Genomic DNA, 24,953 nt, shown 5'->3' with positions numbered 1-24,953 from the left:
TGTCCACAAGCAGGTGTGATAATATTAAAATACAGGAAAAAAATTAAATGTAAAATTAAACATCATGGCTCTCATCACTAAGTATTTAAGTCAATACCTTATATAATATCAAAATATGCAATTGAAAATTTATTAATTTAAGTGATTAAAATCGTGTCCAGAGTTTTTGTGAACACCAGATTTTTTTTAAAAGTACAAAAAAATCAGGAATTATTGTGGGCAGCTTACACTCTGAGGACCCCTTTACCACTTCCTGTTTGCTACACATGCCATGAGGTCACTGCTGTGATAATTTTTTATTTTTTAAAGATGCAACAATTTCAAAAGCATTTTTATTTATTTAACTTCAGGTCTGCCAATAAGTGACAACATAGTGAAACAATAATCAGTGTGTATATGTATACTTTTTAATTCATTAACTCAAATCAAACCCCACAAATTATTCATGCACCACAGTCACAGGACCCTTCTCAGATACAAATTAGCTAGTTCAGTGAATGGGGAATAAACTTTGGTTTTCCAAGCAATCTGCAATGTAAAAACAAAACAAGAAAGTGTGCACGGTATTTTCAAACAAGGAATTACAAAATTTAGCAAAATGAAGAAACAAATTGAAGGCTGGCAGTCAACTATAATAACCAGCTAGATGGACAGCACTAGAGTTATGTTGATTGCTCACAGCCTGGGAAAGACTGACTGATGTAATTAGTCGACCTGCTCAAATATAATTACATAAAATCAAACTTAGAGACAGCATAATTTGTCAGGTGCTTCCTCTCTTAGGAAGACATTGGAATATGTCAGCTTTGCATCCCCCCCTCATGTTTCAAATGAATTATTGTTGTCATAACAAAAAAGTTATTAAGATTATGTGCCACCATAGTCTGCTTCTATGAATTTGAAGCATACATATTATAGATAAGATGTGTTTCAGCAGCCTATGCAGACACATCTATCCAACCTTTTGAGGACATATGTGGGATAAAAGACAATTAATCATGTTCTTGATAATTGGAGGTTGTGGGTGCATGTTGTGTGGCAGGTGGTGGGCCAGAACCATCTCCCAGGCATCGACCAGATGGACATTGAAGCCTTTGAACACAGCCCTGAGTGCCTTTAGCCGCTGAAAAGTGTACCAGTCGCTGTTGACAAATGCACCAGAGGGTGTAAAAGATTTGGGATTTCCAGTCCGAATGACAACCACAGTGCCTGGAGCCCTGGACAGTAGCCTTACCACTGCCCTGCGAATGGACATCAGTCGACGGATGTAGAACTCAATAGGGAAATTGTCAAAGTGTGCCCAGATGCCAAAAACTACTACAGTGTTACTACCTCCAACCACATTGTCCAGCTCATTGGCAATATAATGCAGCTCCATGGATGGGACATTGACAGTACGCAGAGGAGGACCGTGGGCGCGGTGCGTCACAAAGATATTGTTTGCGTAGTCCAGCGCCATTAAAGGTCCAATAGACTTGGGGCTATGCAGGTTAAACTCCTTTAGATCTAAAAGAATTCCAAAGGGAATAAGTTAAGCTACATGAATAAAATGGGGTGAACAACATAATGTTGGTTTACAGAAGGGTTTGCAGAGAAGCTACCTGGTAGTGATGCATTAAGGTACTCAAACCACTGCCTCATTGTGGAGTCTCCATACATATGGACCACCTTTCCTTTCAGACACTGAGTGATGGCTGAGGAAGTGTTGAACTGATGAACTGTGGAACCATCTAGTGCTCGCCACACACCCTGGTAGTAATAGCCAGAGGGTTTAGACTCCCCACTGCTGCTGCTCACCTCTGACTGACCTGGTAAGCAGGAAAACAAATAATTGTGTGTTTTTAACTTAAAATGAAAAGACCAAAACAAAGCCTTTCTTTAACCTGTCTGTAGCATTCAAACCCAAGTCAAATTCTTACAAATGTATTGCTTTATTTTTCTAATTTTGATTTCATAAAACATCTGGTCGATGGAGTGTTCTAGAATGATGTTAAAGCTGACCCCAGCCCAGCAGCCAGAACCTGAACTTCAACTTGTAAGAAACTAATGAGCAGTCAGGTTGCCACCTCTGTTTCTCCCTGTCCATGTTTCTATAGCAGAATCACTGTGCTATTTTCAATTCCCATTACTAGTCATTGATTGGCTTCCAACGATCTGCCCTTCTACATGAGAGATCAATCTGATTTTAATGAGGTAAACCTCACTGCACTGCCCAATTCCCAGAAGTTTCTTTGTAATTTTATAACAGACCCCTACAGTAAGTTAATTTCATCCACATCTTGAACTATGCTTTCATAAGAACACCCCCAGCTGTTAGTGTTATCAATAAAGCATCAATAAAGTTCTCCAGATCTCCTGATCACTTACTCTTAAAATAACCTTGACACATCCTATAGGTGTCCAATATCAAGAAGATGCTAGTAAATGTTGTGGAAGTTTTAATTTATTTATTTATTAATGTTTGACCTGCCAACTGCTTATAATATATATCACAACCTTTTTTAAATATTTCATTATGGAGATATAGATGTTAGCGTACCTTTCTGTTTTGGCAAAATGGTGACGCTGGCTGGTCCTGAAGCCGGAATGGAGACTTTCATATTTACACCTCTGAAGGAAAGCATACACAATTAACATCTTCACAAAATTTGGAAAGAACATCTTTTTGAACTAGAAAATTAAATGTATTATGCACAGTACATACATTTTTTTTAGTCACTCCAGAAATTTAACACCACAGATAATGCTCACCTCTGAAAAAGCTTCTCCATAGTTGTCAGGTTTTTTTTATATCCTCCATTGTAGTTGCTGATCCTGGCATTACAACTCAGATTTGTTGGCTTGTAGCAGAACCATGGCTCACCTGTATGGAGGTCAGTGTAGTTACACACAGGCTGCTCAGTTGGACGTAAACATACGTTACACGTGGTCGTTCTAGTGAACAAGCTTGAGCGGAACTGGCTCTTGAAGAAGATCCTGTCAGGTTCCTCTATGTTCATCCTGCGCAGCTCTGTGACTGCCTCACTGGGATGAACCAATATCACCTGGTAGGACAAAGAATCAGAGTGTTGAAACAGTATCACATAAATATGTATAATGACGACAACCTTTTAGAACAGACTTTCTTTTTGATGGTAAGTAATTCATTCAGATTACATGCATGCAAGCATGAAGACAATGACAAAGTCAAATGTATTTATATATCACAATTGCTGTACAATTAAGATAATTAAAAAATAAAAACATAGGGAGACATGATAAGAGTTAAGAAAAATAATCATGAAATTGTACCAATTTAAGCGATCAGAAAGCTATGAGGGTGCTAATCTGTGCAAAGCCTTAAAAACAAATAATAAAATCTGAAAATTAATTCTAAAACTAACTGGCAGCCTGTGCAATGATTCCAGTGTGGTGTGAATAAGGCACGGCGGGTCCAGTGATCAGTGTTTTGAGCCATTTTATTTACATCACAACGCACCACACTCCAAACCCCTGAGTTCCCGTGTTTATAACTGGGCGGGAGTGATTAAGGATGCCGTGCAGCTGCGTCCGCCCTCCCTGCACGGCACCGCAGGCCACGCCCCACCACATACCCCCATCGCTCGAGTGAGGCCGGGGAGCCATCCGGCCAAACCTACTCCACCCACCGCGAGCGGGAGAGGGGATCAGCCTGGACCGGCGGCGCCCCCAGAAGGCCTGTACACAGAGAAAAACAACGTGAGGAGGAACCTCTAGGTGATCATAAGAAATACTTCCAAAGGCTAGGCCACACTGACGCTAGGTAGTGTTACGATCCAGCGAGGAAGCAGCCTCTCTTGCCATCTTAAGTAGTCTGCCAGGATCAGTGTGAATGAGCCACAGGTGTGTGTTCAGGGCAGGTTCAGAGGCGGGGAATCAAGGTCCAGTTCCGCCCTGGTGGGAGAGGCGAAGACAAAAAACACACACACCACGACCTCTCCAGATCTTGAGAACCATGACAGTGGCAAGCAGCGGCACAGCCGGCGTGGCATTGAGCTGGGGCTCATGGGCAGCTGGGCAGGCGTCCAGCACGCCGGACCACACCACACACCGGCCTCTGGTAGAGGTGAGGCCGCTCTGCTCAGCCCGCCGACCTTGGGCTTCGGTGGCGTGGACTCCCCTAGCACGGGCACCTACGACTTATCCCGCGGCTTCTCCGCCGCTGCCTCTCCCAGCTGGCGCAGCTCACGCACCGCTGCTGCTGCTGCTGCCTCGAGCAGCCCCTCGCGCGGCTCCTCCGTCGTCGTCGTCACCACCACCGCCGCCGCTCCCGGCACGAGCAGCCTCTCGCGCGGTTCCGCCGCCACTCCTGGCTCGAGCAGCCTCTCCCGCGACCTGGGTTTCGGGACCAGTGTGGTGGGAATGAGACATGGCGGGTCCAGGGATCATAGGTTTTGAGCCATTTTATTTAACATCACAACACACCACACTCCAAACCCCTGAGTCCCCGTGTTTTTAACTGGGCGGGCGTGAATAGGGATGCCGTGCAGGTGCGTCCGCCCTCCCTGCACAGCACCACAGGCCACGCCCCACCACAGCCAGTATGGGAGATATGTGGTCTCGCTTGCGTGTGCCAGTTAGTAACCGGGCTGCAGCATTTTGGGACAGCTGCAGATGGCTAACTGATGACAGACTAACACCAGAGTAAAGACTATTACAGTAGTCGAGGCAAGATGAAATGAAGGCATGGATAGCTCTCTCAAAGTCTCCAAAACAGAAAAATGGCCTCACTTTGGCAAGTAGTCAAAGATGAAAGAAACTGGACTTGATTACAACATTAATCTGTTTGTCAAACATTAGAGTCGAAAAACACTCATAGGTTCCTAGCAAAGGTTTTTTTTATATACATTTCTAAAGGGCCAAAGTCGCAGTGGTCACAGGGACCAAACACAATCACCTCTGTTTTCTGTTGGGTTAGCTTTAGGAAGTTTAAAGCCATCCATGCCTTAACATCCTCCAAACAATCTAGCAAAACCTTCAGAGCACTCACAGATTTACATTTCAGTGGCAGGTAAATCTGTGAGTCGTCTGCATAACAATGGAATTGTTTTTTAAAAATTGAACCCATAGGGAGCATATAAATAGAAAAGAGAACTGGACCAAGAATGGACCCCTGGGGGACTTTTGTATGATATGTATAACTATGTAACTGTATACACTATTTATCTATGTGCACTGAGCATATATATTTTAACTTTCACGTAGAGTCTTAAGCACAAGACATTTTGCACACACACACACACACACACACACACTTTGAAAATACACAGTATCATATGTGAGAAAGCATGTAACCTATGTAGTTGTAAGATTATATATTATCAGATTGTGCCACTTGCTGTGTAAGTTTTAATAATTAGGATTAATGTGTGTTGTTTGACCGTGTCATGACCTATTGTGATAAGCCGAAGCCAAAGGGTAGCCAGAGTCCTGACTGGCCTCTGGCCAAGACCTTGGCCGCTACCTGACCCCAGCTGTGTTTGGCGGGAAAGTTACCCAGCAGCAGGGGGCGGGGATACTGGTCCCTATATATTAGGGGACCAGAGGACACCCCAGCACTTTTTTCCCCTCTGCTGTTTCCCTCTGTCCGTCTCTGTGTTGCTCTGCTGTCTGTGCTTAAGGCCGTACACCCCGGGGTTTTGCTTTGCTTGCTGTCTGCTATGTAATTCTCTTGCTAAATGTCTGTATGTATTTTTCCTGCTGTTCATATGATTCAGTGTATTAAACTCTTCCAAGAATTCTACTCTTTTCCAGAGTGTCTTGATTTTAATTGGATCTAAAAGGGTTGGATCTCCACATCGTTGGTGGGAGAAGGTTATCATGATGGCTTCAAAATTTGCGACCACAGGACCCCACAAGAAAGTGATGCTTTTGAGGATGATGTATCCCCAATCTAACTAAAAAGGTTTGGTTGGACAGGTAAGATTTAAACCACTCCAATGCAGTCTCTTTGATTCGACACAGTGCTCAAGCCGAGAGATAAGAATCCAATGATCCACGGTATCAAAGGCAGCACGGAGGTCTAATAGTATGACAATGGCAGAATCTCCCAAGTCAGTAAAAGTTAAAAGGTCATTAAAAAGTGCAGTTTCAGTGCTGTGATGCATTTTAAAACCAGACTGAAATACTTCACTAATGCCATTTGTTAGAGTGAATTGTTAAATGTTGTCATTTTTATGCTTGCCATCTCTACAAAAGGAATTCCACTGCCCCCCTCCCCAGATTCTTGAGGTTCTGGGTGGGGGGCTGTAGTCTTTTATTACAGACACATCCTTGTGCTTTTTGATGTAAGCTTCCTGCGTTTATGACCCTTTGGTAGCAGGAGGTCACACACACACACACACACACACACACACACACACACACACACACACACACACACACACACACAGTGCCTTGTCTTTGTAACCAAGGGGGGTTATGAGGGGAGGTACTATTGTTTTGTGTGAACTGTGTTCCCAATAAAAGGCAGCAATCGGAGGCCGGATTTGGGGTCATTCTCGTGGCGGACACAGACGAGGCCTCCCTTGCAAGTAATCGATCGATCGCTGACTGTCTTGTTTTCTTTCATGATGAATAAGTCTCTAAAACCAGCGGGGCTTGTGGAAACACAGACCCAACACCATTTTTATCTTGAAAGGTCTGGAGCTGAAGAAGGACAACTTTCTCACGGACTTTAGAAAGAAAAGGCAATTTAGAAACTGGTCTGTAGTTGGATTCAACTGCTGGATCCAGGTTATGTTTTTTAATAGGTTCCACCACTGCATGTTTAAAGTCGGCAGGGACACACTCAGACTTGTGAGCAGGAGATATTTTATTTTGTATTCTTATAATCAGTTATCCTTGATTAATCATTTACTATTGTTGAATCAGTTGACAGAATAATCTTTGAATCACATCTATGTTATTCTGAGCAAATAATAATGCACACAGATGATTAAAGTTGTTGCACTACATTGCAATCACACCAGTCCAGTTGGATTCGGGCCTGTCTGCGTTCAGTTCTGCACGTACGCCGGCCTGTGATCACATGCACGTACTTGTATAAGACACGCACGTTCACATACACATTTAGTAATAATAGGAGGGTCGTCTGAGGACAGTTTCTCTGATAGATACACTTTCACACTTTCACAAAATGCACAATGTAATACACACTTGTTTTTCTTTTAAGAGTAGCAGTTCATGTCTATATTAGGACAATGTTTGGAAGAGGAGGGCAATTGTTATCATTTCCAGTAAAAATCTAACTGTGATGTCATAATGGTAATATAAGGATGAAAAGCCTCCGCCCGGCGGAGATTGTTGATGCAAGACTGTTTTCCCCGCACTTCTGCGCAAAAGTGTGTAATAAAATCACTATTTTTGACACCTTACACGGACTCGGCTTGTTTTTCCTTCTTAACCAAACTGAACCAGACGTAACAACTTGGTGCCGAAACCTGGTTGGGACAGAAGGGAGCTTGCAGCTCGACGTGGGGGTGGCAAAGGGGGCGAAGGCCAGCAACCTATCTGAGTGACGCCAGGCGACATAAGAAAGGTGAGTGCCACCTGTTGATTTTTATCCAAAGGCGCTATATTGGAAGTTGAAACTAAATTTAATTAAAATAATATTCACTCAGTATAGGTTTCTGGTGTTTGTCCATAGTGATTTTTGTCTGGGGTAATTTGTGTTTAAAATTTGGGGAACATCTGACTGATTAAAATTTATTGCTGTTTATTGGGGGAGTGAATTTTGAGTTAAGAGGTTATATGAGGTTAAAATAACAAGGTTTAAGGTGTGTGGAAACAAATAACACGGTTTGAAGGTGTGAAAAAAAAAACCCGATGTGGGTGGCTGGATGCCAGCAGTTACCTGGTTAGTGTAGGGTTTTTGGTTTAATTATTTAGCAGAGACGCGGTCTCGGGTCTCAGGTAATAAACGGGGGCTGAGAGCTCACCGTGAGGCTTATAAAACAAGTAAATTTTCTTAGGACGAGGGACGCGGTCCCTTAAGGGCGCAGTTGCTCAGCACTGTGGCGGTGACCCCTGACTTCGGACGCGGGGTCAGGTTTTTTGCTCGGTTGGTTGCCGGGGAACTTCGAGCATCCCAAACTAACCGGAGCGGTCGACGGGAGACCGCTTCCTTACTGCGCCAGATTGATTGACAGGGTCGCGGACCCAGCTGTAACCTTAACGTTGGGGACTTGTGAACTTTAAGTAAAGCCAAAAGTGTGACCTGGGATATTTCACACGGCTGGTGGAGGTCCTTGTTTTTTACCTGACGGGAAGCAGTTATAAATTATTAGAATTTAGTAATTTGACCGTTTTCAAGGCGGCGTACTTGAAACGGTAATTGGTCAGAAAGAGCGCGGCTCTGGGCTGAAAGATGCTTTTAAATTAGTGGAAAACTTAGGTGTAACCTCTTCTGGCATACGACGTCTATGTGGGCCCGGGTGTACAATAAGATATAAACTATGTGTGACTCTATATAAAGTGTAAATAAGTTTTGTAAATCTGTCAAATCTGAAACTCCTGTTAAACTTCCTCTCTACAAACTCTTTTCTTTTCTCTTCCTCTTTCTATTAGAGGGGATTTTGTGTGTGTATGAGTGCTGGAGAAAAAAAGGAAAAGGGTCTCTTTTTCTCTCTCTGTCTCTGTGAGAAAAAAGGAGGGGGCTGTGTTGGGCTGTGCGGCAGCGGGCACACGCGCGCGAGAACGAGCGGTGTGTGTGTGTGTGTGTGTATAGCTGCGGCCTTGATTTTATCTTTCTATTTCTCCATTTCTGTGCTTCTGAGCTTCTTCTGGGTTAAGTAAAAGTGGAGTTTAGAAGTGTGGTTAAAAGATTTCAGTATATTAAATAAACTAAACCTTGCAGCTGTATGTTTGTGATTTCCTAATGTGAGTAAGGTTTAATGGAATTTCATGAGTAATGATCTCTTGTGTAAAACTCCCGTAAAGTAGGAGTGTGGTGATAAATATATTGGCAAAATTTGAGAATTTTGTGTGGATGTTGGGAGATTTTCTAGTTGGGTTGTATTTTCTTCTCTACCTGGAAAAGGCAGAGATCTGTGCTTTGTTTGATGTTGTGTAAATAAAGTTTTTAACGGTTGGTTGAATCTCTCGCATAAGGAGGGAAAACGGCGTGCATAGTAGATTGTCTGGATTATTTTCTCATGTAAAAACTTTATAGTTGTGAGAGTGAATTTTCGCTGGCTTTGCGTGCTTAAAACTGTTGTATTAGATGTTTGTGAAGCTTTTCTTTTGAAAGGAGCATTAGAGAGTGAGTGTGTGTGTGTGTCTGTGGGCGGTCTCTTTATCTCTCAGGCTGGAGCCTAGCGGAAGTTCGGCTTGACCAGCTTGTGAGATTCTGACGGCCGAAAGGGAAATACAGCGAGCCAACCCCAAAGGGAGGAGCCTAAGACCGGCCATTTTGGTAAGGTAAGTGAGGTCAAAAAAGCAAAATGGCTGAAGAGGAAAAGGCGACCCCTGGTGGGGGAAAGAGATACAAGCCATTGAAGGAGCAATTACAGCAATTGAAGAAAGCAATTAAAATGACTGAAGGAACTTCTTCAAAGGAGATTGCTCGTCAGTGTCAAGATTTAGAAAAAGAAGTGAAGGAATTATGTGAAAACCAAGAGAAGACACTGGAGGATAGAATCCCTCTGCATTCCATCTTTCAACTAGAAGGTGAGAAATGTGAGAAGAGGATTAAAGAGCTTGAAGAGGAATCCTTAGGACGTTTTCAGGGGAGAAAATTAAAGGCTGAAAAGAAACTTATGATGGAAAAACAAAGTAAATATTGCAAGCTTATGATTGTCTCCCAAGGTGTTTCTCACTGGATGCAAGAGGAGGTGAATGACATCAAGCCAGCCTTAAAAAAGGAAGCTGAGGCTGAAGGGAGGTTATATCCCAGCCTGAAGGATTTCCTGAGTGCCCCTCCCCCTCCTTATATTTGTCCAGTGGTGACTTTGGAGGGTGGCAACATGTGGGGGCCGGATGGAAAAACAGGAATAGTGACAGGTGGAATTGTCAATCTACAGGAGAATTCTATACCATCGACATCTGCTCCGGCCACAGTGGAGGCAGACACAGGAGTAGTGCAGTCTCAATCAGGGGTATCTCCACAGAAAGCGATGCAGCCTCAATCAGCGGCAGCTGCCTCAGAAGAAAGTCAGCCACACCCAGCTGCTGGGACAACACAAGGAATCACTACACGGGGGTTGATCTTGATCCCTCCCTCTGTTTTTAGCCCAGATAGAGCTACAGAAGAAGCTCAACCTGTGGCGTCTACAAGTACCGGTCAGGTGACATCGCAACAGCCCAGCCAGGAAAATCCACCCCAGGAGGCCTGGACCTCAGAGGAAGATTCACCTTCACTGCAGTATCAGAGGGCACCATCAAAGGCCACCCATAAAACCAATCGGAGGTCAACGGAGGATAATCCTGAGACAGAACAGTGGCAAGGCCACGTTTTTGGGAAAGAATCTTACAATCGGCAGGCCGTGATAAAGCTGGAACGCCTCTTGAAAAATCTGGAGGAAGACGGTATAGCAACACCACGTACTGTAGCGCAAACACTTCATGCATTGGAAAAGGATTTGGCGGCCTCAGTAACTCAATCACGAAAATCTAGAGAAGTGGCAAACCTGGAGAAGGGAGGGCTCGCCCCAAACTTTCAGGGTCTCCCAGGAAGGACGACACTTCGCTCTGGGAGAGTTCTGGAGGAACCAAGAGATAAAAGACCGTCTATCTTTGAGAAGAATCAGAGGAAGACTGTTGCATTGCAAACTGGAGAAGGGCAGTGTGACATAGAGGAGGAATTGCCCCTTACAATGCCTTTATTGACGGGTGCACGGGGTGAACCAGTTTACCACCCCTATAATATCAGAGATCTCGAGGCTCTGGTGAAGCAGCTGCCACCCATCACAGAGGGAGGAGCAGCTTGGTTGAGAAGATTAGGAAATCTCACAGAAGGAGAAGAGCTCGCCTTGGGTGATTTCCGAGCTATCGGAGGGAGGACCTTGAGAGGTGGAGGCCTAGCAGATGTGGAAGAAATAGCCAGAACTGCATGTCAACCAAACGATGTCCCCTATGCAAGGGTGCGAAATGCTCTCTCTGACGCAGTACGTGAGAAGTATCCGACCCATAACATTGGTACTACACCTAGGATTGTTTGGAGCCCAGAACATTCCCCTAGAGAGTTTATGGAGCATGCAAAAGAACAGTGGATTCTTCAAACTGGAGAGCATCCTGGGCAGAATGGTGAACCAAGGGCGTGGTTCCGATCTGCGGTGTTAGCAGGTCTCCCAGAACGAGTAACTAAAGATCTACAAAAGAATCCAGACTTTGCGGTGGCAGATTCAGCAAAATGGGAGAGGCACATTATACATCGACTTGAGCTGGAGAAAGACGAGGTGAACAAGAAAAAACAGGAGTTGGAGGAGGCGCAAGGGCTGTTAGTAAAATTGAAATTGGCTGAGGCGAGAGAAAAACTAAACGAAAAGAAAAAGGAAAATAAAGATGGACCTAAGAAGATGTTGGTGGCGCAGCCACGGAGTGATCCGGGGCCTGATTGGCCAGATTTGAATCCGGTTCTGTACCCTGATGACCGATGGCCCGCCAATGGACCAAGGCAAGAAAGATTCGCGGGGAATTGGGGGGCTACTAGGTCGTTGAGGGGACGTGGTGGATCTCAAAGGGGAGGTGGGCCAAGGGGCCGTGGTCTGGGGGGACCTATGCTGGACCCAAATGTATGCCGAAGGTGTGGAGGACGAGGACACTGGGTTCGTGATTGTCCTACACCACGACAGCTAGAGTTTGGTTATCCATCATCACCCCAGGCACAGGGAGCTTTTCGAGGCAGAGTGGTCCAGACAAGGGGATATCAAGCTCCAAACCCAGGCATGGCGCCAGCGGCTCAGTACCCTGTGGCCGACTGGGGCAGGGAGGAGGAGCTGTACTGACGGGACCCACAGAGACCAGACAACATGGGAGTGGCAGAACCAATGTTGTCAATGAGTGTGGAAGGAGATGAAATGACCTTCCTTGTGGACACTGGGGCTACCTATTCAACACTGAAACAAAAACCAAGCAGTGCCACACTTTCCAACCATGTGGTCAGTGTTGTAGGGTTCTCTGGGGTACCAACGACGCTGCCAACAACCAATCCAGCCCGGACGGTGCTGGGAAAACAGACTTTGAAGCACAGCTATGTGGTGTCTCCCGATGTACCTGTGAACTTGATGGGCAGGGATCTGCTCATCAAACTGGGGGCCACTATAATGTGTTCAGCTCTCTTTGCGCAGTCAGGAGGAGAACCTCATGACTGCGCAAAGAGAGCTGAAGTGGACGAGAAGATAAGAGAAGACTTGAAAGCAGAACCTCTAACAGGAGCTGAAGATTGGTTCACGGATGGATGCTGCTACAGAGATGAGGAAGGATTAAAAGCAGGCTACGCGGTAGTCTGCAGAAGCGGAGCTGAATTTGAAGTAAAGGAGGCAGGAAGACTTGAAGGGCAGCAGTCAGCCCAAAGAGCAGAAGTAATCGCTCTAAGTCGAGCTTTGAGACTTGCAAAAGGAAAAAGAGTCAACATCTACACAGACTCAGCTTATGCCTTTGGAGCAGCTCATGTGGAGCTGGCCCAATGGAGAAGAGCAGGATTCAGGACAGCAGATAACGCACCAATCTGCCACAAGAAGGAAATGGAGGAACTTGAGCAGGCCTTGGCAGATCCAGAGGAGGTGAGCATCATAAAATGTAAAGGCCACTCCTCAGGGACTGGCATGGTGGCCAGAGGAAATCAGGAAGCCGATCGAGCTGCAAAAGAGGCAGCAGGTTATAAAGCATCACGACAGATGGTACAAATAACGGTGGAGGAAGAATTAGGGGTCAACATGCTAGAGGAAGCCAGGAAGGCTCAAGAGGAGGCGGCCCCAGAGGAAAAGGGGGTCTGGAAGAATCGAGGAGCCTGGGAAGAAGGAGGTCTCTGGCGAGGACCTGACGGTCGACCAGTGTTGACAGCCAACTTGGCAAAACAGAAGATTGCCGAAGCGCACGGCCTTGGACATGTAGGTGTCGCCCAGATGGGGAGACATCTGTGCCATTGGTGGCATCCCTTTTTGAAGGATATGATCAAGGAGAAGGCCAGGACGTGTCTGATCTGTGGCAGGCACAATCCGAAGCCAGTGATTAAACCAGAGGCAGGTAAGTTCCCCATTCCAGAAAGACCAGGTGAAGAGATTGTCATTGACTTCACTGACATGATTGATCCAGGCCCCGGAGGAGTTCGATATCTACTGGTAAGTGTCGATGCTTTGACGGGCTGGCCTGAGGCATGGCCAACCAAGAGGGAGGATGCAAAAAGTGTGATTAAATGTTTAATCAATCACTACATCCCCCGTCATGGTTTCCCTAAGCGGATTAGGTCCGACAATGGGACTCATTTTAAAAACAAAGATTTGGCAGAGGTAGAACAGAAGCTGGGGTTGCAACATAGATTTGGCACTGTATATCACCCCCAGTCGCAGGGAAAGGTAGAAAGAATGAATTTAAACTTGAAGAATAAAATTGCTAAGATTTCTGCTCACACGGGGCTAAATTGGGTAGCAGCCCTGCCAATTGCATTGATGATAATAAGATGTTGTGTTAATCAATCCACAGGTTTCACACCATATGAGCTGTTGACAGGACGACAGTTTCCAGGTCCTTGGACAACAGTTCCGGCGGAAGAAAGTATAAAAACTAACAGAAAACATATTGAATGTTGGAAAGAATTAAAAGCTCTTGTGTCTAGTTTCACACAACAGGTTGGAGAAGGGGTGAAGGCGGAGGACAGGTCCATCCCCGATGCCAAGGCGGTGTGGCTGAAGGTCATTAAGCGAAAGTGGAGAGACCCGAGGTGGACCGGACCTTTCGAAGTAACTGCCCGGACCACTAGCGCGGTCCGTCTGAAGGGGAAAGGGGAGACCTGGTTCCACTGGTCTCAGTGTGCAGTCGCGGACGAGAGCTTGCTGGAGCTAAGCTCCACCCCAACTAATACAGGGGGAACATAGAGGCAGAATAATCCTCTCCCCCTGTACAACGGTCCTCCTCAGTAGTCTAACCTGAGTCGAGGTGAAGAAAGAAGAGGAGCGTCACACGCCAAGTATCAATCTATTTGAGGCTCCTTAATAGACTAGGGCTCTAGTCTGAAGTAATTGATAGTTTAAAGGAATCTTAATAGTTTTGTACGTTAATCACATACTTTTATATTCATAACTTTATAATCTTAATACGTAGTTTAGAGTAAAAGTAAAACGAGCCTGGGACCATCATGAAATTGTGGGAAAATTGGAAAATAACGGGGGTATTGGGGTTAATAAGTGTTATAACGTGTTTGTTTGTTTTTTGGCAGACAGGTGAATTGCCCAGACGCAGAGGTCAATCCGCTCCAGAGCCTGAACCGATCAAGTCGTTGAAAAAAGTCAAGCGCGCGGTTGGTTCAGGTGGGAATGATGAGTGTCTTAAAGCCAGTAGCGGAGTCGAGTTTGGGTATGTAAATGGGTCCACGACGGCGTTCACATTTGATTTGTGTGAGATAATTAAATGCTCGGGTGACGGTAGTAGCTGGAGAACATATAATGTGTGGGTTTGTTATCACCCTATGGTTTGTTATCCCAAGTCGGTGTGGGGTCCATCAATGAACGGAGAAATTTATACTTATATAACGGCTCAGTGGTGTTCTTGGCAGGATGTGGTTGCGTGGACAGGAGTAGGATGGCAGCCAACTGTGCCACCGGCCCTTGAAGGCATAGCCATTCAAAGAGATTATTCTGTAACAAATAACCCTGTTACTCTTTCCCTAGGTCCATGGAGCAAACTCCCGGAAGCAGGGTATGACGGGGGCGCGTTTTATCTTGTTATAGGGGTAGATAAAGTAGGGACAGATCCAAGTGGGGTAATTCGGGTGAATTTATTCAATCCCAGATCTAAACTGATAGGGAACGACGCTACACTAAATCACACAGAGCAAATAGATCCTCCAGAGATAGTCACCTACAAGGATTCACCAGAGAAATGGCTTGTTGCCGCAGATTACACTAGATTAAAACCTCAAGAGTTAATAGAGCGTGCCACAGGTTTCGGTGACAGGAATCTGTGGTTAGATTGGGTGGCTCAAAATGCTAAAGAGCAGCAAGTGGTTGATTGTGTCGCTTGTGCTACCGCCCGACCTCATTTGTTTACTGAACCCGCTCCTCTGTATCCAGAGGATGAGTGGGGTTATAATTGCATGCTGAGATTAACTAGAGAGGCGGTGGACACAGGTAATTGCACCACTTTGTCAGGTTTATATCCGCCAATTGATAAACGTACACAACCAGGTACATTCACACCAAAACGAGATAATTATACATGTTTTGAGTTCTCTACAGATAGAGTGAGATTTAGGTTAGGGAGGATTGATCCAAGCTGGTGTCAGAGGACAATCACAGGTAGGACTACCAATGATATAAGTGACCCAAGTACAATTATAGGCACCTGGGCAAGGGGTGGGCTATATTATTATTGTGGGGAGTACACCCTTTTGGTGCAGGTTCCCTTGGGGAGTGTGGGAACATGTGCTTTGGTGCGCTTAGGTGCACCTTTGATGCTCATAGGAAGTAGGCTAGAGACAGCTCCACAGCGAGGCGCGGATGTGTCAACAGCCAGACGAAGGAGAGCTACAGGGGGTATCCACAGGTATGATCCAAGACGGGACTCGCCAACCTGGATTGACTCAATAGGAGTTCCCAGAGGAGTTCCAGATGAGTATAAGTTAGTTGATCAGATAGCGGCCGGCTTTGAGAGTGTGTTTTTATGGATAACCCCAAATAAAAATGTTGATCGCATTAATTATGTTCATTATAATGTGTTGAGACTCTCTAATCTTACTAGGGACGCGGTGGAAGGTCTTGCAGAACAATTAGGTCCGACGTCTCTAATGGGAATTCAAAATCGCATGGCTCTGGACATGTTATTGGCTGAAAAGGGGGGCGTATGCGCAATGTTCGGAGACTTATGTTGCACCTTTATTCCCAACAATACAGCTCCGGACGGAACGGTCACGCGGGCGCTCGAAAATTTGAAATCGTTATCTAGAACCATGCATGAGCAATCAGGCGTGAACTCGAGGCTGGGAGACTGGTTCACATCGGTGTTTGGGCAATGGAAAGGAGTGTTTATGTCTGCCATGTTTTCTCTTTTGGTTTTTCTAGGTTTGTTGCTGATCGGGTGTTGTCTCATTCCTCTGGTAAGGCAGGTGTTGGGTAATCTGGTGAGCAGGGCCATAGCTTCTGGTTCAGCTGGGTCAGCTGGTCCGGAACATATGATGCCTTTGCGTAGAAGCCGCCTGGACGGAGGAGTGACACAATGTCTGGGTAAAGGTTGGCCTTTTTCTAAAGGCCAAAGAGGAGGAGTGTGAGCAGGAGATATTTTATTTTGTATTCTTATAATCAGTTATCCTTGATTAATCATTTACTATTGTTGAATCAGTTGACAGAATAATCTTTGAATCACATCTATGTTATTCTGAGCAAATAATAATGCACACAGATGATTAAAGTTGTTGCACTACATTGCAATCACACCAGTCCAGTTGGATTCGGGCCTGTCTGCGTTCAGTTCTGCACGTACGCCGGCCTGTGATCACATGCACGTACTTGTATAAGACACGCACGTTCACATACACATTTAGTAATAATAGGAGGGTCGTCTGAGGACAGTTTCTCTGATAGATACACTTTCACAAAATGCACAATGTAATACACACTTGTTTTTCTTTTAAGAGTAGCAGTTCATGTCTATATTAGGACAATGTTTGGAAGAGGAGGGCAATTGTTATCATTTCCAGTAAAGATCTAACTGTGATGTCATAATGGTAATATAAGGATGAAAAGCCTCCGCCCGGCGGAGATTGTTGATGCAAGACTGTTTTCCCCGCACTTCTGCGCAAAAGTGTGTAATAAAATCACTATTTTTGACACCTTACACGGACTCGGCTTGTTTTTCCTTCTTAACCAAACTGAACCAGACGTAACAGACTGAAGACTGCTATTGACAGTAGACAGCAAACTCATACCCACAGTGTCAAAAACATCTTTCAGTAAACGAGATGGGACCATATTCAGAGTACATCTTGTGGGTTTCAAGTCGCACCGAACTGCAACAAGGGTTTTCCCTGTCACCCTGTCTCTTCAACCAAAGATCTGAAGAAGCTCTGGCCACACGTGTGTTACCAAAAGTCACAACCTTCAAGATTCAAGAGCTTTATTGTCAATACAGCAGTATACACAGTATACAGTGTACCAAAATTCTGTTTCATCCTGTTCCCCAAGACCCTTATGAAAAGAATATCGAGGGAACAGTTTACCCTGCCCGGGATAGGGTTACTGGGGCCCCGCCCTGGAGCCAGGCCCGGGGAGGGTGCCCGAGGGCGAGCGTCTGGTGGCCGGGCCTTAGTCCATGGGTTCGGCACAGCCCGAAGAGGAGACATGGGCCCATCCTCCCGCAGGCCCACCACCCGCAGGAGGCGCCATAGGGGTCGGGTGCATTGTGTGCTGGGTGGCGGCCAGGAGCGGAGGCCCTGGCGGACTGACCCCCAGCTGCCAAGACTGGCAATAGGGACATGGAATGTCACCTCTCTGGTGGGGAAGGAGCCTGAGTTAGTGCATGAGGTTGAGAGGTACCGGCTAGATATAGTCGGGCTCACCTCTACGCATGGCTTGGGCTCTGGAACCAGTCTCCTGGAGAGGGACTGGACTCTGTCTCAGTCTGGAGTTACCCCTGGTGAAAGGCGGCGGGCTGGGGTGGGTATTCTAATATCCCCTCGGCTTGCTGCCGGTACGTTGGGGTTTTTCCCGGTGGACGAGAGGGTTTGTTCCCTGCGCCTTAGGGTCGGGGAACGGGTCCTGACTGTCATCTGCGCTTATGCGCCAAGTGGCAGTTCGGAGTACCCAGCCTTCTTAGAGTCCCTGGGGGGGGGGGGGGGTGCTGGAAGGTGCTCCACCTGGAGACTCTGTTGTCCTGCTGGGAGACTTCAATGCTCACGTGGGTAACGACAGCGAGACCTGGAGGGGCGTGATTGGGAGGAATGGCCTCCCTGATCTGAACCCGAGCGGTGCTTTGTTATTGGACTTCTGTGCTAATCACAGTTTGGCCATAACGAACACCCTATTCGAACATAAGAGTGTCCATAAGTGCACGTGGCACCAGGACGCTCTAGGCCGTAGGTCGATGATCGATTTTGTAATCGTATCAGCAGACCTGCGACCATATGTTCTGGACACTCGGGTAAAGAGAGGGGCTGAGCTGTCAACTGATCACCACCTGGTGGTGAGTTGGATCAGGTGGCGGGGGAGGACGCTGGACAGACCTGGTGCACCTAAACGCGTAGTGAGGGTGTGCTGGGAACGTCTAGCAGAGGCCCCAGTCCACGAGATCTTCAACGCACACCTCCGGCAGAGCTTCAACAGCATTCCGAGGGAGACTGGGGACATTGAGTCCGAATGGACCATGTTCAGCGTCTCCATTGCCGAAGCTGCTGCATTGAGCTGCGGCCGCAAGGTGGGTGGTGCCTGCCGTGGTGGTAATCCCCGAACCAAATGGTGGACACCAGAGGTGAAGGGAGCCACCAGGCTGAAGAAGGAGTCCTATCGGGCTTGGGTAGCCTGTGGGACTCCGGAGGCAGCCGACAGGTATCGACAGGCCAAGCGGAATGCAGCTCGGGCAGAGGCTGAAGCAAAAACTCGGGTGTGGGAGGAGTTCGGAGAGGCCATGGAAAAAGACTTTCGGACTGCCTCGAAGAGATTCTGGCAAACCGTCAGGCGTCTCAGGACGGGAAAGCGGGGCTCTACCTGCACTGTGTATACTGCTGGTGGAGCGCTGCTGACGTTGACTGAGAAAATTGTCAGGCGGTGGAAGGAATACTTCGAGGACCTCCTTAATCCCACTGACACGTCTTCCGAGGAGGAAGCAGAGTCTGGGGATGAGGGGAATGACCCGCCAATTTCCGGGGGCGAGGTCACTGAGGCAGTTAAACAACTCCTTGGTGGCAGAGCCCCTGGTGTTGATGAGGTCCGCCCCGAGTTCCTGAAGGCTCTGGACGTTGTAGGGCTGTCCTGGTTGACACGCCTCTGCAATGTTGCATGGAGATCAGGGGCAGTACCTGTGGACTGGCAGACCGGGGTGGTGGTCCCCATCTTTAAGAAGGGGGACCGGAGGGTGTGTTCCAACTACAGGGGGATCACACTCCTCAGCCTCCCTGGGAAAGTCTACGCCAGGGTGCTGGAAAGGAGAGTTCGTCCGCTAGTCGAACCTCGGATACAGGAGGAACAATGCGGTTTTCGTCCTGGTCGCTGAACACTGGACCAGCTCTTTATCCTCTCGAGGATACTTGAGGGTGCATGGGAGTTTGCCCAACCAGTCTACATGTGTTTTGTGGACTTGGAGAAGGCATTCGACCGTGTCCCTCGGGGTGTCCTGTGGGAGGTGTTGCGGGAGTATGGGGTGTCTGGCCCATTGCTACGGGCCATTCGATCCCTATACAACCGTTGCAAGAGCTTGGTTTGCATCGCCGGCAATAAGTCGGACTCGTTCCCGGTGGGTGATGGGCTCCGCCAGGGCTGCCCTTTGTCTCCGGTTCTGTTCATAATTTTTATGGACAGGATTTCTAGGCGCAGCCAAGTGGCAGAGGGCTTTCGCTTTGGTGGCCTCAGAATCTCATCTCTGATTTTTGCGGATGATGTGGTTCTGTTGGCTTCATTGGGTGAGGGCCTCCAGCTCGCACTGGAACGGTTCGCAGCTGAGTGTGAAGCAGCGGGAATGAGGATCAGCACCTCCAAATCTGAGGCCATGGTTCTCAGCCGGAAAAGGGTGGAGTGCCCACTCCGGGTCGGGGATGAGTTCCTGCCCCAAGTGGATGAGTTCAAGTATCTCGGGGTCTTGTTCGCGAGTGATGGGAGAAGGGAGCCAGAGATCGACAGACGGATTGGGGCTGCAGCTGCAGTAATGCGGACGCTGCACCGGTCCGTCGTGGTGAAGAGGGAGCTGAGTGTAAAAGCGAAGCTCTCAATTTACCGGTCGATCTATGTCCCTACCCTCACCTATGGCCACGAGCTGTGGGTAGTGACCGAAAGAACGAGATCGCGGATACAAGTGGCAGAAATGAGCTTCCTCCGAAGGGTGGCTGGCCTCTCCCTTAGAGATAGGGTGAGAAGTTCGGCCATCCGGGAGGGGCTCAGAGTAGAGCAGCTGCTGCTCCACATCGAAAGGAGCCAGCTGAGGTGGTTCGGGCATCTGACAAGGATGCCCCCTGGGCGCCTCCTGGGTGAGGTGTTCCAGGCATGTCCCACCGGGAGGAGGCCCCGGGGCAGACACAGGACACGCTGGAGAGATTATATCTCTCAGCTGGCCTGGGAACACCTTGGTATTCCCCCGGATAAGCTGGAGGAGGTGGCTGGGGAGAGGGAGGTCTGGGCCTCTTTGCTTAGGCTGCTGCCCCCGCGACCCGGCCTCAGATAAAGCGGATGAAGATGGATGGATGGATGGATCCTGTTTCCCCCATGGCGCCTTTGTAAGTATATGAAAGATATGTCTCCAAGAGATATAAAACTAGAAACAACAAATAAATAACGTGCTAAATCTTGGTAAAATTAAGGGATACAAAGGTACTAATTACTAACTATACAATAACTAACTGTACGATAAACAAAGACAGGACAGAGACAATACAAAGTGGATTGTGCAGTGATATTGAATACCAGGTTGAGTCATTGTCAGGATATTACAGACGAGACACGACAAAGACATGTGCAAGATGCAAGATGTGCAAATGTATAGTTTAGATATGTTTAGTCCCTACGTGACTGAGTGTGCAAATAAGCATATTGTTCCCAGGTGGACTGTGTAAGTTTTTGTTGTTTTTGAGTTTTTTCACGAGTATTGTAAGGTGTTTGTAAAGGTGTATGTGTTTATCAGTCCTTTGGTGGTATCAAGTTGAGGGCTCTGACTGCTTGGGGGAAGAAGCTCTTGCAGTGTCTCCTGTTACAGTTTTGATCCTTCAAAACCGTCTGCTAGATGGAAAGAAGGAGAATGGTGCATGTGAGGGGTGGAAAGTGTCCTTCACTATGCTGTTCGCAAGTCGGATGATGTGTCTGTCATAGAGTTGGGAGATGGGTGGGAGAGGGCCTCCAATGACCCTCTCTGCTGTCCTCACCATCCGCTACAGAGACTTCTTTTCAGCGAGGGTGCAGTTTCCTTACTAGATAGTGATGTAGCAGCAGAGGACTGATGTGAGGATGGGAGGAGGGAGACTGGCCTTCTTAAGTTTCCTAAGAAAGACACTGTTGGGCTTTCTTCATGATGCTGGTGGTGTTCAGGTTCCAAGAGAGGTCATCTGATATGTGCACACCCAGGAACTTCACACTGTTGACCATCTTAACAGCAGATGATGTGCAGTGGGTGTTGGTCATTGAGCTCTTCCTGACGTTAACAACCATCTCTTTAGTCTTCTGAACATTTAGAGACAGGTTGTTATTCTGACACCAGTCCACCAGGTGTTGTACCTCCTCTATGTATTCAGACTCGTTGTTGTTGGTGATGAGACCCACCACTGTTGTGTCATCTGCAAACTTGATGATGTGATTTGAGCTGTACTGTGTAGTATTCTCATGTGTTAGCAGGGTGAACAGCAGTGGGTTAAGCACACAGCCCTGGGGCGATCCTGTACTCAGTCTGAGGTTTTATCTCCTAGTTAGAAAGTCCAAGATCCAATTGCAGAGGGGGGTGTTTATCCTTGTCAGTCCAACTTCTTTACCAGCTCCTGGGGAACGACTGTGTTGAATGCTGAGCTGAAGTCAGTAAACGGTATTCTGACATAAGTGTCCTTTTTGTCAAGATGCGGGAGAGAAAGGTGAAGAGCAGACAAAATGGCACCGTCTGTGGAGGGGTTTGGGCTGTATGCAAACTGTAGTGGGTCCAGATTTGGTGGAAGTTGTGTATTAATGTGCCTCAATACCAACCTCTCAAAGCACTTTGTGAAGATGGGCGTAAGTGGCACCGGCCGGTAGTCATTGAGTGCACTTCTTTGGCACCGGGATGATTTTCGTGGTTTTGAGGCATGCAGGTACCACAGTTGAGCTCAGTGATGTATTTAACACAAAGTGAAGTGCAGGCACGTGCAGAGGGGGGGGGGGGGGGGATAGAGGGGCTTGAGCACCCGCCCCTTTCCTGATGGGTGCCCAAAGTGCCCTTTTGTTGAGACAACTTTTTTTTTTTTTTTTTTTTTTTTTTTTTTTTTATGTGTGTGTGCGTGCGGAGTCCTGTCTGTGCCCCTCGACAATAATATTTAACTATTAATCACAGTTTTGCTAAATAAAAGGATCTGGCTTGCATCAGTCACATGATCACATTTAACCAATGATCGCCCTTGACGGCAGAACGCGCTGGTTACGAGCCGGGAACGAGCTCACAAAGAGCACGCGCATTTTTTGCGGTCCGGAGCTGTAGGAGAAACACAAGTTAACTCAAGCTTGAATAAACTTTATAAGCTTGACCTTGAATTTAACCTTGATAAATTTTCCAGTGATTGAAAAAAGGACAGACAGTGAAAGAAAGAGGTCCCTACTCTAAGGAGCTTGGAAAGAAAAGCGTCTGGATTTTAAGTTGCTTGAAGACCTTTTACCTCTCATCCGAGAAGCTTTTTCAGTTCCAGGGTCAAATGGTGGAGAGTCCCAGATTTAAACCCTGTGGGAGTATCCGCCCAAAGCGGGACAAAAGGATAGATGACCAATATGTCAATATTATGACCAATAAACAGGCAATATGTCTGTGACTGAGAACCTTCAGATGGTTTGAAAGAGGAGTGAAAGAAGCCATCTATGTCCACTGTGAGCGACCATCTTTGAACAGAGGCGGTGGTTTACGACACCAACTGTCTGCCATCTATAATCCAGTTTTGAGTTCCCTTTCCAGACGCCTTAACGCCCACTCACATCCTGGGCCATCTGACCTCAGGAAATCACATGATAGGGTTGGGCCAGGTTTCACAATGAGCTCACCCGAAACCCTGGCTGATTGTTCCCCACACCCATTTTCACACCTTGGCTCATGTGATTAGATAGAGGATCATCGGGGGTCCTTTTGTCCCTCTTTGGGCGGATACTCCCTCAAGGTTTAAATCTGGGACTCTCCACCAAATGACCCTGGAACAGAAGAAGCTTCTTGGATGAGAGGTGAAACGTCTTCAAGCAACTTAAAGAAGTCCAGACGCTTGTCTTTCCAAGCTCCTTAGACTACGATGACCTGGATGACTGAGAACCTTCACAGACATATTTGGTCCCTACAATCACATTCAAGATGAGTGTTAGCATTACCTGAACCTGTGCGCTTCCTTCCCAGAGTAAAGAGAATACAGCAGAGTAGGAACCATTGAGATAATCTGTTATATGCCCTGCCGCACCTGCACCAAGAGTCAAGTTGTGTAGCCGGGCTAGTAAGACATCTCCGCCGGACTTCTTTGGATGGCCTTGAAAGTCATACATTTTTATCATAACCTCCAGTTTATCACCTATGTACCACTGTTCTCCCCTCTTCCTGGGGAGAATGGTGAAGGTGCTGTGGGCTGGATCACTGCTGCTATTCATAAAAAGAGGTGATGGTAAAGATGGGGTTTCAGGCCAAGCAATGGACTCTAGCAGAAGTTGTTCTTCAAGAGTCTCCTCAGGGGACAGTGGTTTTAACTTGCAGAAGTTAGAATACATGTCAGCAGGTTGGGTGACAGTGGCAGCTCCTGGGATGATGATGGTGATGTCCAGTTTATCCCAAAACTGAAAAATTTGTGTGGCAAATACAAAAAATAGCAAATATACTCGTTCATAATTCAGCTTTAGTTTTTAACATAATATGATGAAAGATTATTTTTGTGCAGGTATCCCTTCTTTCATTGTTTTTCATAGGTTAATGCAGTTTGTCTGCCACCTTGTTTTTCAATAGAATAATCATGGAATGAATACATATAATACTGTTCTGTGCATTTTTAGCCTTGCTTGATCCATTATCCAATTTCAAAAAGAGTAAAGACTGCTGCCTTAATCTATCACTTTGAGTTTTCCTCTTAACCAGCTGCCTAAAACCAAACAACAGCACAGCTAATGCCGAGCTACAGAAGAGAGAATGAGGTACACTAAAAGTGTGAAGTTTTATACATATATGTATATATTAGGGGTGCAACGATATTCGTATCGATATTGAACCGTTCGATACAGTGCTTTCGGTTCGGTACGCATATGTATCGAACAATACAACATTTGTAATTTATTTTATCAATTTTCCTTCTGACGATGCTGTCTGTGTTGAGCGCTCAGTGAATCTGTGTTCGACTACTCCGCCTAGGCTGCACTGTCGAGCGCAGATCCACTGAGCGCTCAACACAGACAGCATAGTCAGAAGGAAGAGCGCAGGGCAAGCTAGCGAGACAGAAGTTAAGCTCTACTTGCAACATTCAGATCTGGCGTTTGGAATTATTTTGGTTTTCATGTGACGTATGACCGTGAAGGTAAGCGAGTCATGGACTAAAGTAAAACAGTATGTTGGATGTGCCATGCAATGCTCAATTACATTGGTGTGAACTAGTGTGTTAGCGCAGTTAGCTCGTTAACGTGTTTGCCGTGTAGCCCCATGCACGGAGCGATCGGCGGTAGCTCGTTAACGGAGATTTGCCGTGTTGTGGCGTTAAGGTCATTTCAACGAGATTAACCTGAAAGCACTAGTGGGAACACAACGAATATGACTGCACATTTACGCCGACATCATCCTAGTGCAAAGACAAAAACAACAAGCATGCTACTAACTTTAGCCGAGTCATTTAGACAGCTGTTAGCACATGATTCTCCTTATGCTGCTGAGAATATAGCCCAGAAGAAGCGGATAGTATAGCTTTT

General features: G+C 46.7%; 1 protein-coding gene across 1 annotated transcript; it reads right to left on the bottom strand.

The window, feature by feature from the left end:
• Positions 1-322: 322 nt before the first annotated feature.
• LOC120745729 (NXPE family member 3-like) lies at positions 323-23,797 on the bottom strand. Its single transcript, XM_040050810.1, has 5 exons — positions 23,388-23,797; positions 2,752-3,044; positions 2,540-2,610; positions 1,602-1,808; positions 323-1,506 (listed from the first exon to the last, which is right to left on the bottom strand). Exons 1-5 carry the CDS (start codon positions 23,772-23,774, stop codon positions 953-955), a joined length of 1,512 nt encoding a protein of 503 aa, XP_039906744.1. The 5' UTR covers positions 23,775-23,797; the 3' UTR covers positions 323-952.
• Between the last annotated feature and the right edge of the window lie 1,156 nt (positions 23,798-24,953).

The sequence above is a fragment of the Simochromis diagramma genome, unplaced genomic scaffold (genome assembly GCF_900408965.1).
Source record: "Simochromis diagramma unplaced genomic scaffold, fSimDia1.1 OVJJ01000131.1, whole genome shotgun sequence".
NCBI lineage: Eukaryota > Metazoa > Chordata > Actinopteri > Cichliformes > Cichlidae > Simochromis > Simochromis diagramma.
This window is presented reverse-complemented; position numbering and strand designations above follow the sequence as displayed.